The sequence below is a fragment of the Elephas maximus genome, chromosome 20, assembly GCF_024166365.1.
Source record: "Elephas maximus indicus isolate mEleMax1 chromosome 20, mEleMax1 primary haplotype, whole genome shotgun sequence".
Classification (NCBI taxonomy): Eukaryota; Metazoa; Chordata; class Mammalia; order Proboscidea; family Elephantidae; genus Elephas; species Elephas maximus.
The window spans coordinates 55,656,799-55,669,053 of record NC_064838.1 but is presented as its reverse complement, the minus strand read 5'-3'; the positions used below and the strand labels follow the sequence as shown (position 1 = coordinate 55,669,053).

Here is a 12,255-nt window from a genome sequence, read left to right as displayed (position 1 = left end):
ACAGAAGTAAAGTGCCATTCTTTTTATTTATTTATTTATTGTGTTTTAAGTGAAAGTTTACAATTCAAGTCAGTCTCATACAAAAACTTATACACACCTTGTTATGTAACCGTAGGTGCCTCCCCCCAATGTGATAGCACATTCCGCCTTTCTACACTGTGTTCCCCGTGTCCATTCAACCAGCTCCTGTTCCCCTCTACCTTCTCATCTTGCCTCCAGACAGGAGCTGCCCACATAGTCTCATGTGTGTACTTGACCCAAGAAGCTCACTCCTCACCAGTATCAATTTCTGTCTTATACTCCAGTTCAATCCCTAGCCGAAGAGTTGGATTTGGGAATGGTTCCAGTCTTGGGCTAACAGAGGGTCTGGGGGGTCATGACCTCTGGGGTCCCTCCAGTCTCAGACTGTTAAGACTGGTATTTTTACTAGAATCTGAGGTCTGCATCCCACCGTTTTTCTCCATCACGGATTCTCTGTTGTGTTCCCTGTCAGGACAGTAATCAGTGGTAGCCGGGTACCATCTAGTTCTTCTGGTCTCAGGCTTATGGAGTCTCTGTTTTATGTGGCCCTTTTAAAGTGTCATTCTTGTCACATTGAATCAAGGGTACGTGCTATCAACATGACTTATCACTTTTTTAAAATAATTTTTATTGTGCTTTAAGTGAAAGTTTACAAATCAAGTCAGTCCCTCACACAAAAACCCATATACACCTTGCTGCACGCTCCCAATTACTCTCCCCTGAATGAGGCAGCCCGCTCTCTCCCTACCCTCTGTCTTTTCGTGTCCGTTTCGCCAGCTTCTAACCCCCTCCACCTTCTCATCTCCCCTCCAGGCAGGAGATGCCAACATAGTCTCAAGTGTCCACCTGATCCAAGAAGCTCACTCCTCACCAGCATCCCTCTCCAACCCATTGTCCAGTCCAATCCATGTCTGAAGAGTTGGCTTTGGGAATGGTTTCCTGTCCTGGGCCAACAGAAGGTCTGGGGCCATGACCACCGGGGTCCTTCTAGTCTCAGACCATTTAAGTCTGGTCTTTTTACTTGAATTTGACATCTGCATCCCACTGCTCTCCTGCTCCCTCAGGGGTTCTCTGTTGTGCTCCCTGTCAGGGCAGTCATCGGTTGTGGCCGGGCACCATCTAGTTCTTCTGGTCTCAGGATGATGTAAGTCTCTAGTTCATGTGGCCCTTTCTGTCTCTTGGGCTCATAATTATCTTGTGACCTTGGTGTTCTTCATTCTCCTTTGCTCCAGGTGGGTTGAGACCAATTGATGCATCTTAGATGGCGGCTTGTTAGCATTTAAGACCCCAGATGCCACACTTCAAAATGGGATGCAGAATGTTTTCTTAATAGAATTTATTTTGCCAGTTGACTTAGATGTCCCCTGAAGCCATAGTCCCCAAACCCCCGCCCTTGTTCCGCTGACCTTCGAAGCATTCAGTTTATCCAGGAAACTTCTTTGCTTTTGGTCCAGTCCAGTTGAGCTGACCTTCCCTGTATTGAGTGTTGTCCTTCCTTTCATCTAAAGTAGTTCTTATCTACTATCTAACCAGTAAATAACCCTCTCCCACCCCCCCTCCCTCCCCCCTCTCGTAACCACAAAAGAATGTGTTCTTCTCAGTTTAAACTGTTTCTCAAGATCTTATAATAGTGGTCTTATACAGTGTTTGTCCTTTTGCATCTGACTAATTTGACTCAGCATAATGCCTTCCAGATTCCTCCATGTTATGAAATGTTTCACAGATTCGTCACTGTTCTTTATCGATGCGTAGTATTCCATTGTGTGAATATACCATAATCTATTTATCCATTCATCTGTTGATGGACACCTTGGTTGCTTCCAGCTGTTTGCTATTATAAACAGTGCTGCAGTAAACATAGATGTGCGTATATCTGTTCGTGTAAAAGCTCTTATTTCTCTAGGATATATTCCAAGGAGTGGGGTTGCTGGATCGTATGGTAGTTCTAGTTTTAGCTTTTTAAGGAAGCGCCAAATCGATTTCCAAAGTGGTTGTACCTTTTGATGTTCCCACCTACAGTGTATAAATGTTCCAATCTCTCCACAGCCTCTCCAACACTTATTATTTTGTGTTTTTTGGATTAATGCCAGCCTTGTTGGAGTGAGATGAAATCTCATTGTAGTTTTGATCTGCGTTTCTCTAATAGCTAATGATAGTGAACGTTTCCTCATATATTTGTTAGCTACCTGAATGTCTTCTTTAGTCAAGTGTCTATTGATATCTTTTGTCTATTTTTTAATTGGGCTATTTGTCTTTTTGTAATTGAGTTTTTGCAGTATCATGTGGATTTTAGAGATCAGGCGCTGATCAGAAATGTCATAGCTAAAAACTTTTTCCCAGTCTGTAGGTAGTTTTTTTACTCTTTTGGTGAACTCTTTGGATGAGCATAGGTGTTTGATTTTTAGGAGCTCCCAGTTATCTAGTTTTTCTTCTGCATTCTTAATAATGTTTGGTATACTCTTTATGCTATGTATTAGGGCTCCTAACATTGTCCCTATTTTTTCTTCCATGGTCTTTATCGTTTTATATTTTATATTTAGGTCTTTGATCCGTTTTGAGTTGGTTTTTGTGCATGGAGTGAGGTATGGGTCTTGTTTCATTTTTTTTGCAGGTGGATATCCAGTTATGCCAGCACCATTTGCTAAAAAGACTGTCTTTTCCCCCATTTAACTGTTTTTGGGCCTTTGTCAAATATCAACTGCTCATGTGTGGATGGATTTATGTCTGGATTCTCAATTCTGTTCCATTGGTCCATGTATCTGTTGTTGTACCAGTACCAGGCTGTTTTGACTACTGTGGCGGTCTAATAGATTCTAAAATCAGGTAAAGTAAGGCCTCCCACTTTGTTCTTCTTTTTCAGTAATGCCTTATTTACCCGGGGCCTCTTTCCCTTCCATATGAAGTTGGTGATTTGTTTCTCCATCTCATTAAAGAATGTCATTGGGATTTGGATCAGAATTGCATTAAATGTATAGATAGCTTTTGCTAGAATAGACATTTTTATAATGTTAAGTCTTCCTTTCCACGAGCAAGGTATGTTCTTCCACTTATGTAAGTCTCTTTTGGTTTCTTGCATAAGGGTATGTAGTTTTCTTTGTGTAAGTCTTCTACATCTCTGGTAAGATTTATTCCTAAGTATTTTCTTGGGGGCTACTGTAAATGGCATTGATTTGGTGATTTCCTCTTGGATGTTCTTTTTGTTGGTGTAGAGGTATCCAACTGATTTTTGTATGTTTATCTTGTATCCCGATACTCTGCTGAACTCTTCTATTAGTTTCAGTAGTTTTCTTGAGGAGGCTTATCACTCTTGATGTTCACCTTGATCACCTGACTGAAATAGTGTTTGCCGGGTTTCTTCCCTATAAAGTTGTGAATGTTGGCACCTTTTCTCCCCCTTTGCGTGGCTGTGCTCTTTGAAAGGATGTCACTATGTGCAGCCCTTGCTTAGAGGCCACAGTTATGCTCCATTTCCTGGAAGTTAGAGCTTCACCTCTTCATCCCTGATTTTCTTCCTAGTTTACCTTCCACCAGGCTAATTTGAGTGTGGATCTTGGTGAATTTTTCTCCTTTGTTGTGCCCCTGTGGAGAGCTTTGCAGTTTTTCTGGCAAATAGCGTATTAATGGATTCTCAGGTATTTTCCCTCCTTTTTGCCCTGTGGAGAGGCACTGCCATTTGTATCTGGTTGATAATTTGGAAAGGCATGTACTTACTGCTCTGTTTCTGCCCTGGTAGTGCAGTGGTTAAGCACTCAGCTGCTAACTGCAAAGGTTGATGGTTTGAACCCACCAGCTGCTCTGCAGGAGAAAAGACCTGGCGATCAGCTCCCATAAATTAAAAAACTAAACCTGTTGCCGCAGTGTCGATTCTGACTCATAGAGATCCTATAGGACAAAGTAGAACTGCCCCGTAGGGTTTCCAAGGCTGCATATCTTTATGGAAGCAGACCATAATGTCTTTCTCCTGAGGAGTGTGCTGATGGCTTTGAACCACCAACCTTTCAGTTAGCAGCTGAGCTGTTTAGCTACTGTGCCATCAGGGCTCCTGCTGTAAGACTACAGCCTGGAAAACCCTGTGGGGCAGTTCTACTCTGTCCTATAGGGTTGTTATGAGTTGGAATCGACTTGACAGCACGTAGCAACAACTGTCTTTGTCTTAGAATTTAGGTGTATTTAGAACTATCACTTGCCCTCAGTCATTTCTAAGGGTTGAAATGACTTTTTAAATTGAACACGTTAAAATTAGAATCGCCTTTCCACGTGCTACTCTGATTTGGCATACCTCAGATTTACACATTCAAGCTCTAGAAATCAAACCCTGCAGAATGAGGAGCCTTCATTTCTTTCTGTGGATCCTCATTAGGAATCTTTGGACTGCTGTCTTTTCTTACCTGTCACAGCTTCTTTGGACCCACCTGCTTTTGCTTAGGTTGAGAATGTGCAGGTATGAGATGGCGATGAAGTTTTATATGTATTTTTTAATTGTGCTTTAGATGAAAGTTTATAGTTCAAGTTAATTTCTCATACAAAAATTTGTACACATATTGTTATGTGACCCTAGTTGCAATCCCTGTAATGTGACAGCACACTCCTGTTTTCCACCCTTGGTTTTCCGTGTTCATTTAACCAGCTCCTTTCCCTTTCTGCCCTCTCATCCTGCCTCCAAAGAGGAGCTGCCCATTTAGTCTTGTGTATCTACCTGAACTAAGAATAAAAAGCACACTCTTCACGAGTATTTTATGTTTTATAGTCCAGTCTAGTCTTTGTCTGAAGAGTTGGTTTCAGGAATGGTTTTAGTTCTGGGCTAACAGATATGTGTATGTTTCTTGTATCTGAATTTAATACTTCATGGTAAGATTACATTTAAAACGGACGTCTATTCTGCTTACCTCAAATTTTGTTTTCGTTGTTGTGTGCTGTTGAGTTGATTCTGACTCATAGCAACCCTATATGACCCCATAGGGTTTTCTAGTCTGTAATCTTTATGGGAGCAGATCGCCAGGTCTTTTCTTCCACGGAGCGTCTAGAAGGTTCACACTGCCCATCTCTCAGTTAATAGCTGAGCGCTTAACCAACTTCTTTTTACTTTTTCCATCACTTGTTTGCTAAAGTTGACTGCTATTGAGTCGATCCCGACTCCTAGTGACCCTGTAGGACAGAGTGGAACTGCCCTGTGGGATATCCAAGGCTATAATCTTTATGGAAGCAGACTGCCACATCTCCCGAGGAGCAGCTGGTGAGTTTGAAACACCGACCTTTCGGTTAGCAGACAATTACTTTAACCATGGAGCCACCAGGGCTCCGTCTAAAAAGCTGCCTGACAGTGATGCTGATCCTGTGATACTGCATCCAGTCTTGGTAATGCTCAGTGTTTACAGAGATTAATCTTCAGAAGATCCGAGTTCGTTGCTATTCAGGTAAACAGTTTATAATCTTTATTAGGGAAGGAAGCCCAGTGCATGCCACAAAGACTTTCTGCGTTATGTTTTTCCTAAGTTTATTTAATGTATCATGTTGGTATACTTTACAATAAAGAAAAATGTTGCTATAATATAAATTTTACCATGTATGTTAAGTATTTTTATCCTGGCAGTAGACATTTTGTACTGCTTTTTACGCAAATAGTTTAAAGGCACTGACATGCTCAATTTTCATTACTCTCATTGTATTCCTCTAAGTGGCTTTAAGTCCCTGGGTGGTGCAAACGGTTAAGCGCTCAACTACTAGTTTAAAGGTTGGCGGTTCGAACCTACCTAGCGATGCCTTGGAACACAGGCCTGGTGATGTGCTTTGGATAGGTCACAGACTTGGAAACCCTGTGGAGCAGTTCTGCTCTGCACACATGGGGTCGCCATTAGTTGCAATCAACTCCAAGGCAACTAACGACAAGAAGTGGCTTTTAGTCCTATGTGTTTGTAGCTAGGTTAGACCTTTGCTGTCTCTACTGTTGGTTGACAGAGAAAAGGACTAGAATCTAACCTCCTGGTTTCTGGTTTAGTATTCCTTTCATTGGGCCCTGTTGTTCTTTCAGAAATTACAAAAACAAAACAAAGCTTCCCAAGTTTAATTATTCTTGCTGCTTAGGTGTTTGAATGAGTAAGTAAGTGGAAGCATCTCCTCTTAGGGCTAAGGAAACTAGCTGCGTGGTATTATGTACACAGTAATTAGTGAGATAACTTTTAGTGGTGATCACTTTTATGGCTGTTCAAGAGCTTATGTGAAGCAATGACTCCTCAGTAGCAGTGAGCACACCTAGCACCCAGATCTTGATTTCTAATGCCATTCCCCAATAAAAGGAACTAGGGCTCCTTGGAGAAATAACTGATTCTAGGGCTTGGGCAGGGGAGATATAATATGAGCCTGAAACCAGAAGCATTCCTGGAATAAGGAAGTGCTCAAAAAACAAAAGGATGGAGCATTTCAAAGGGACGCAGGAGCCAACCCAAAAGAGCTCTCAGTGACCAAAACTGGAACAATTTAAGCAACAAATGAAGTATTGGATTGTAACCCAAAGTATAAAATAAATATGAGTCTGTATTTGTATATGTAAATGACTAAATAAGTAGTTAAATGGGGGAGCAGAGACAGACCTTCCTTAAGGAATAATACCAAGTAATAGATGTACGTACTTACCGCTCCCCCCCGCCCCCATAAATAAACTTAAGCCCCTTGTCCCCCCCAACTTCTGCCCTGGTTGGCTAAATTTAGTGACTCGCTTCCTAAGAATATAGTAAGGAAAGGGGAAAATAGTAACTTTACGGGGGAGAAAGACCTGCCAAAGTGATCAAGGTCGCCAGTGGTGTCATGTAATATGTATCCTGTGATGCAGTGGTTAAAGGCATTTCGCCTTCATTGTATTCTTTCTGAAATCTTATAATCCCAGTCTTTGTCATGAGATAAACATCAAACAGACAGACTGGGGGACTTTCTACAGGATTACCTGGTTTGTATTCCTCAAGACTGTCAAGGTCATGAAAAATAAAGAAAGATTCAAAAACTGTCACAGACCAGTGGACACTAAGGAGACATGACAACTAAATGCAGTATAATATCCTGGATGAGATCCTGGAACAGAAAAAGAATATTAATGGAAAAATTGGTGAAATCTGAATCAAGTTTGGAATTTTGAGAACAAAAGGTTTTTTGCCCCATTTCGTGTTAAAAAATGATAGCCTTGAAGTTTTGGGCCTCAGAGGTCTTCAAAACCAGGGTTTTATTGTATTTTCATAGGTATGTGTGTTTTTGAGGGAAGAAACCCATACTCAAACCACATCCATTGCTATCGAGTTGATTTTGACTGATAGTGACCCTATAGGACAGAGTAGAACTGCCGCGTAGGGTTTCCAAGGCTGCAATGTTTATAGAAGCTGACTGCCACATTTTTCTTCTACAGGGCAGCTGGTGGGTTTGAACTGCTGACCTTTTGGTTAGCAGCCGAGCGCTTAACCACTGTGCCATGAAAGAGGCTTCCTAGTATGGCTTTTGTCTTATTCTCAAAGGGGTTCCTGGTCCTAGAAAAGTTAAGACTCACCAGTTTGATGCAGCTCCCTGCCTCATTTGACAGTTGAGGAAACAGGCTCAACTTTCTCATCATGACTTGATGACTATCCAGGCTCCCAATCCAGGATTTCCTACTGTACACAAATAAAATTACCTAGCGGGTTCACAGGTTAAATTTCCTTGTGTTTGAATTATTTCCCTTGCTTGCTTATCCCCTTTCTCCCCACTTCTCACTTTTCCTTTTGCAGGAAGTATGTCAGATAATTGCGTGAGTTCATTTACTGTTAATTTTTGTTTTCTTAGGTCAAGCCATGACTACAGTAGCGGTACATGTGGACTCCAAAGCCGAGCTGACTACCCTGTTGGAGCAGTGGGAAAAAGAACATGGCAGTGGGCAGGACATGGTCCCTATCCTTACTCGGTATGAACAATTAAGGTCTTTTTTTGTTTGTTGTTTTAAACTAGTTTTAAAACAAAAATTGATATGGGGAATGATATAGGAACATTTTTACCTAGACTGTCAGTAAATTCTAAATCTGTTTTTCTTCTCTTAGAACTAGTCTTTATCTCCCTTCTCAGGCCCTTTGTCCTTGGTCTCCTTGGTAGGTTCTTCTCATGCCTGTCTCTTAAAGGTTGGTGTTCCAGGATTTTGTTCGTGTTTTTCTTCACCCCGTATATTCTACCTAGACATGCATCCCTATTTATGGTTTCAACCATCATTCTTATGCTAACTTCCAAGCTCTGTTTCTACCTGAAACTGCTTTTTATTTTTGATTTCAGACCCATTTCTCAGCTGTATGGTGTACATCTTTACCTGGCTATTCCAGAGACACCTGAAAACGTGTCCAAAATAGAGCTTATCGTTATCTTCTTCTTTACCTCCTTCCTGACCCCGAGCTTGTGCTTTTTGTATTTCCTGCTTTGTTGTAAATGGTTTTAAGTGAAGAAACTGAAAACTGTCCTCTCTGATGTTCACCCCCACCAACATGGTGTCAGTTACCAAGCTGTGGATTTCTGCTTCTTCCTCTTCCCTCTTTCCCATCCTCACTGCCACTTCCTTCTTTAGTCTTGATCATGTCTCGACTGGCCCGTTAGGCAGTGTGCCTTATCCCTGTCTCCAGTTTACCTTCTTCTAATCTATTCTCTCCCTTGCTGAAAGATTCATCTTTCTCATGTACATCTTTCTCATGTCTCTGCTCACAATTCTTCCCTGGCTATGTGTTTCTAAGAGTAAAATATAATCTTATTAATGTGGCCTTTGAGGCTGTTTATGATTTTGCCTCTACCTTTTTCTGCCTTATGGTGTTGGTCTTCTTCAGGATGGAATAGCACCATATTTTCTAATGTCTGTATACCTTTGCACTCACTGTTGCTTTGGCCTGAAATGCCTTACTTTGGCATATCTACCTGGCAGGCTCTCGTCCCTTCAAGAAGTAGTTCTGTAAAACCTTCCCTGACTTCGACTTCCCTAGATAAAACGTTTCTAGTCCCTTGGACATTTTTTTTTAATGCTTTTATCAGTCATATATATGTGTATCTGTGTGTGTGTGTCTGTGTATATAATACTGTGATTGTCTTTTTATATCTGTCTTCCCTCCCTCTTTAAAGGCAGGGACTTCATGTTTTTATTGGTACATCCTCAGACAATACCTTGACTGCTACCTGATACATAGTAATTACATGGTACGTTTTTATTGAATTGAGCCTGTTAAGAAGGAGAGAAAGTGAAAAGTAAAGGTGGGAGAGAAAAACCATGAATTTGGATGTTAGAAGTCCAAATTCATGGTTTTTCTAAGGAGGAAGTCACTGGGACATAGAGATTTTTAACGTACAATCGTTGATGTCATAACAGTGAAAAGACCTTATTTAAGCAGTGATCTGTTTAGGAATAAAGAGAACTATGGTTTTATGAAAGTTTAGGGAGGGATAATGCTTTATTCATAATTGCTCTTGATATATGGGGAACATGTAAAAGTACAGTGGTTTTTTAGGGACAGGATTATTGCTGACTGGTAGAAACTGTCTTTTAGTTTATAGAGGAAGTGGAGATTAAGAACATTTAACACAAGATACTTGAAATGTCACCACAGTGAATTAAAGAATCTAAATATTTTGCAGTTAATATGTGGATTATTGATGTAACTGTGAAAGGAGAGGGTCATAAATGGGGATGAGTTCAATTGTTTAAGAAATATTTTTGAGCATTTATTTTACTAAATAAATTCAGTGTTCATTTTTCAAGCCTATTTTACATTTATTATCATATTTGATCCTCGACTTTTTCAGTATGCTGTGATATTCAGTAGTGCAAAGCCTGAAATACAGGGGTGCTGTAAAAACGGTGTGGCGGTGGGTCTGACCTCCAATCTCATGAGGGGGAGAGAGAATCGTTAGCAGCATCAACAGCCCAAGGCTGATTCCTGTGAGGCCGAGGTCAGGCATGCCTTCACCCTGCAAACTTTTTCCAATTCTGACACCGTCCCTCCCATGGCACTGCTCTGCTGTGTTTGGCAATTTGTTGTAATGGCCATATAGAACTCTCAAACCATGCTCATGTTTATGAGGTTTATTAGGGCAGTAACAGGTTACAATTCAGGTTCAGGAATGCTCAAGGTACGATTCTTTGATCAGGACAGCCCCTTCTCAGCTGCGTCCAAAGGCAGGACTCTCCCTGACCCTTGGCCCCTCGGCCCCTCAGCCTGTTCTCTGCCCTGCTTGAGCAGATGTTACAAAGCTCTTTAGCTCTGCCAATAAGTGTCTGGAGGCACCCCATTCTGCCACCAAGCCTCAGTCTGAAGGTACTCAGCTTTCTCACTCTGTGGGCTGGGAAGCCCACTATGCTATCTCCTGCCAGTTTCCTGGTTCTGCTGCTGACGTTTCCCTGCCACTGCTCCTCACTGTCTCCGGTGTTACAGCTCTCCCTCTCTGTTCTGGCTCTTCTGTCTCTGCTTCCTCTCTCTGTCTTCCATGTTACAGCTCCTCTCTTGGTCTCCTGGTTCTAGGAGCTTCTCAGTGCAGGGCTCCTGGGTCTAAAGGACAGTGTCCGCTCCTGCCTCTTCTTTCTTGATGGTTGTGAGACCTTCCCTTCCTACCTCTGGAATGACTCATTTTAAGCTTAGCAGGATGGCAAAACTGACCAATCTCCTCGTTAGGGTTCCATACACCTTATTTGCATGGCCCCACCTCCACAATTATTACTTATGTTATTAGCAAGCTATCCAGTCCCCTTGGTGAGCCACAAGTACCTCATTTGCATAGTCACTCCCAGTCATTTGGTGGGAGTTACAAAGACTATGCCTAGAAGAGCCGTATTAAGTATCTGCACTGCAGATACAGTCCTCAAGGAGATAACCAATGAGACTAGCAAATAAACAATGGGGAGTAGTCAAAAACAATATAGTGCTAAATCAGACAGAATGGTTTGTAAATATTATAGAAGTTATAAGAATGAAAAGAACTTGAATGAGTCAGCTTCTTTTATTTACTCAACAACTACTTGAGTTCCTCTTATGTGTCAGAGCTGTACCAGGTAGGCACTTCTCTTTTGTGAACCTTTGTTTCTGAAATTTGTCTCCAAAAGTATCACTGAAGGCTACAGCGTTAAAAGATAGCCATTCTCAGAGCTGCTTGCAAAAGACTGCGTAGCCAGGCAGTGGAGAGCTAAAGTCAGAACCCTGGGGTTTGACGCTATTTCCAGTGAGCTTTCTCTACAGTATGCGGTGAAGGTTCCTTGGAAGAGGAACTTGAAGGATCACAGGATATAGCTTGATGAAAAACAGAAAAAGGCGGGGTGGGGAGGAGAGGTAGTGAAAAAAAAGTGTGACTGCAAAAGGCATGGAGGGGAGAAGGATTTATTTTACTCAGCATAAAGTTTTCAAGTTTCGTGCATGTCATAGCATGTATCAAAACTTCATTTCTCTTTATGGCTGAATAATAGCCTGTCATATGGATATACCATATGTTGTTTTATCCATTCATTTGTTAGTGGACACTTGGATGGTTTCTACCTTTTGTCTATTGTGAATAATGCTGCAGTGAATACTGGTATACAAGTATCTGTGTCTCTGTGCTTAAGTCTTTTGGATACAAACTAGGAGTGGAATTGCTGGGTCACATGGTAATTCTATGTTTAACTTTTTGAAGAACCGCCAAACAGTTCTCCACAATGGCTGCACCATTTTACATTCCCATGGGCAGTGGATGACTGTTTCAGTTTTCCACATCCTTGTCAACATTTATTTTCCATTTTCCCGATAGTTGTCACCCTAGTCAGTATGATGTGATTTGCATTTCTCTCATGACTCAGCATCTTTTCACGAGTATATTGGCCATTTGTATCTTTGGGGAAATGTCTATTCAAGTCCTTTGTTTTTTAATTCATTGATTTATCTTTTTGTTGTTGAGTTATAGGAGTTCTTTATATATTCTGGATATTAAGCCCTTATCAGATACATGGTTACCAAATATTTTTCCCATTCTGTGGCTTATCTCCTCACTTTCTTGATAAAGGCTGTTGTTGCAAAATGTTTTTAATTTTGATTAAGTCCAAATTACTTATTTTTTCTTTTGTTGCTACATGCTTTTGGTGTCATATCTAAGAATCCATTGTCAAAAACAAGGTCTTTGAAGGTTTACCCCTGTTTTCTTCTGAAAGTTTTATAGTTTTAGTTTTTATATTTAGGTCATTGATCCATTTTGAGTTAATTCTCCTGTACGGTGTAAGTTATGGATCCAACT

General features: G+C 41.1%; 1 protein-coding gene across 8 annotated transcripts in view; it reads left to right on the top strand.

The window, feature by feature from the left end:
* DCAF1 (DDB1 and CUL4 associated factor 1) overlaps positions 1 to 12,255 on the top strand; it is a 95,101-nt gene that overhangs the window by 10,681 nt on the left and 72,165 nt on the right. For 5 of the 8 annotated variants that reach the window (XM_049861735.1, XM_049861729.1, XM_049861730.1 and 2 more), the window contains exons 2-3: positions 5,130 to 5,254; positions 7,822 to 7,939. In XM_049861735.1, the coding sequence (XP_049717692.1) occupies positions 5,218 to 5,254; positions 7,822 to 7,939 (155 nt within the window). In that variant the 5' untranslated portion in view covers positions 5,130 to 5,217. Of the gene's footprint in view, positions 1 to 5,129; positions 5,255 to 7,821; positions 7,940 to 12,255 lie in introns of those variants that run through there. The other 3 variants (XM_049861732.1, XM_049861731.1, XM_049861736.1) reach the window with 2 other exon arrangements.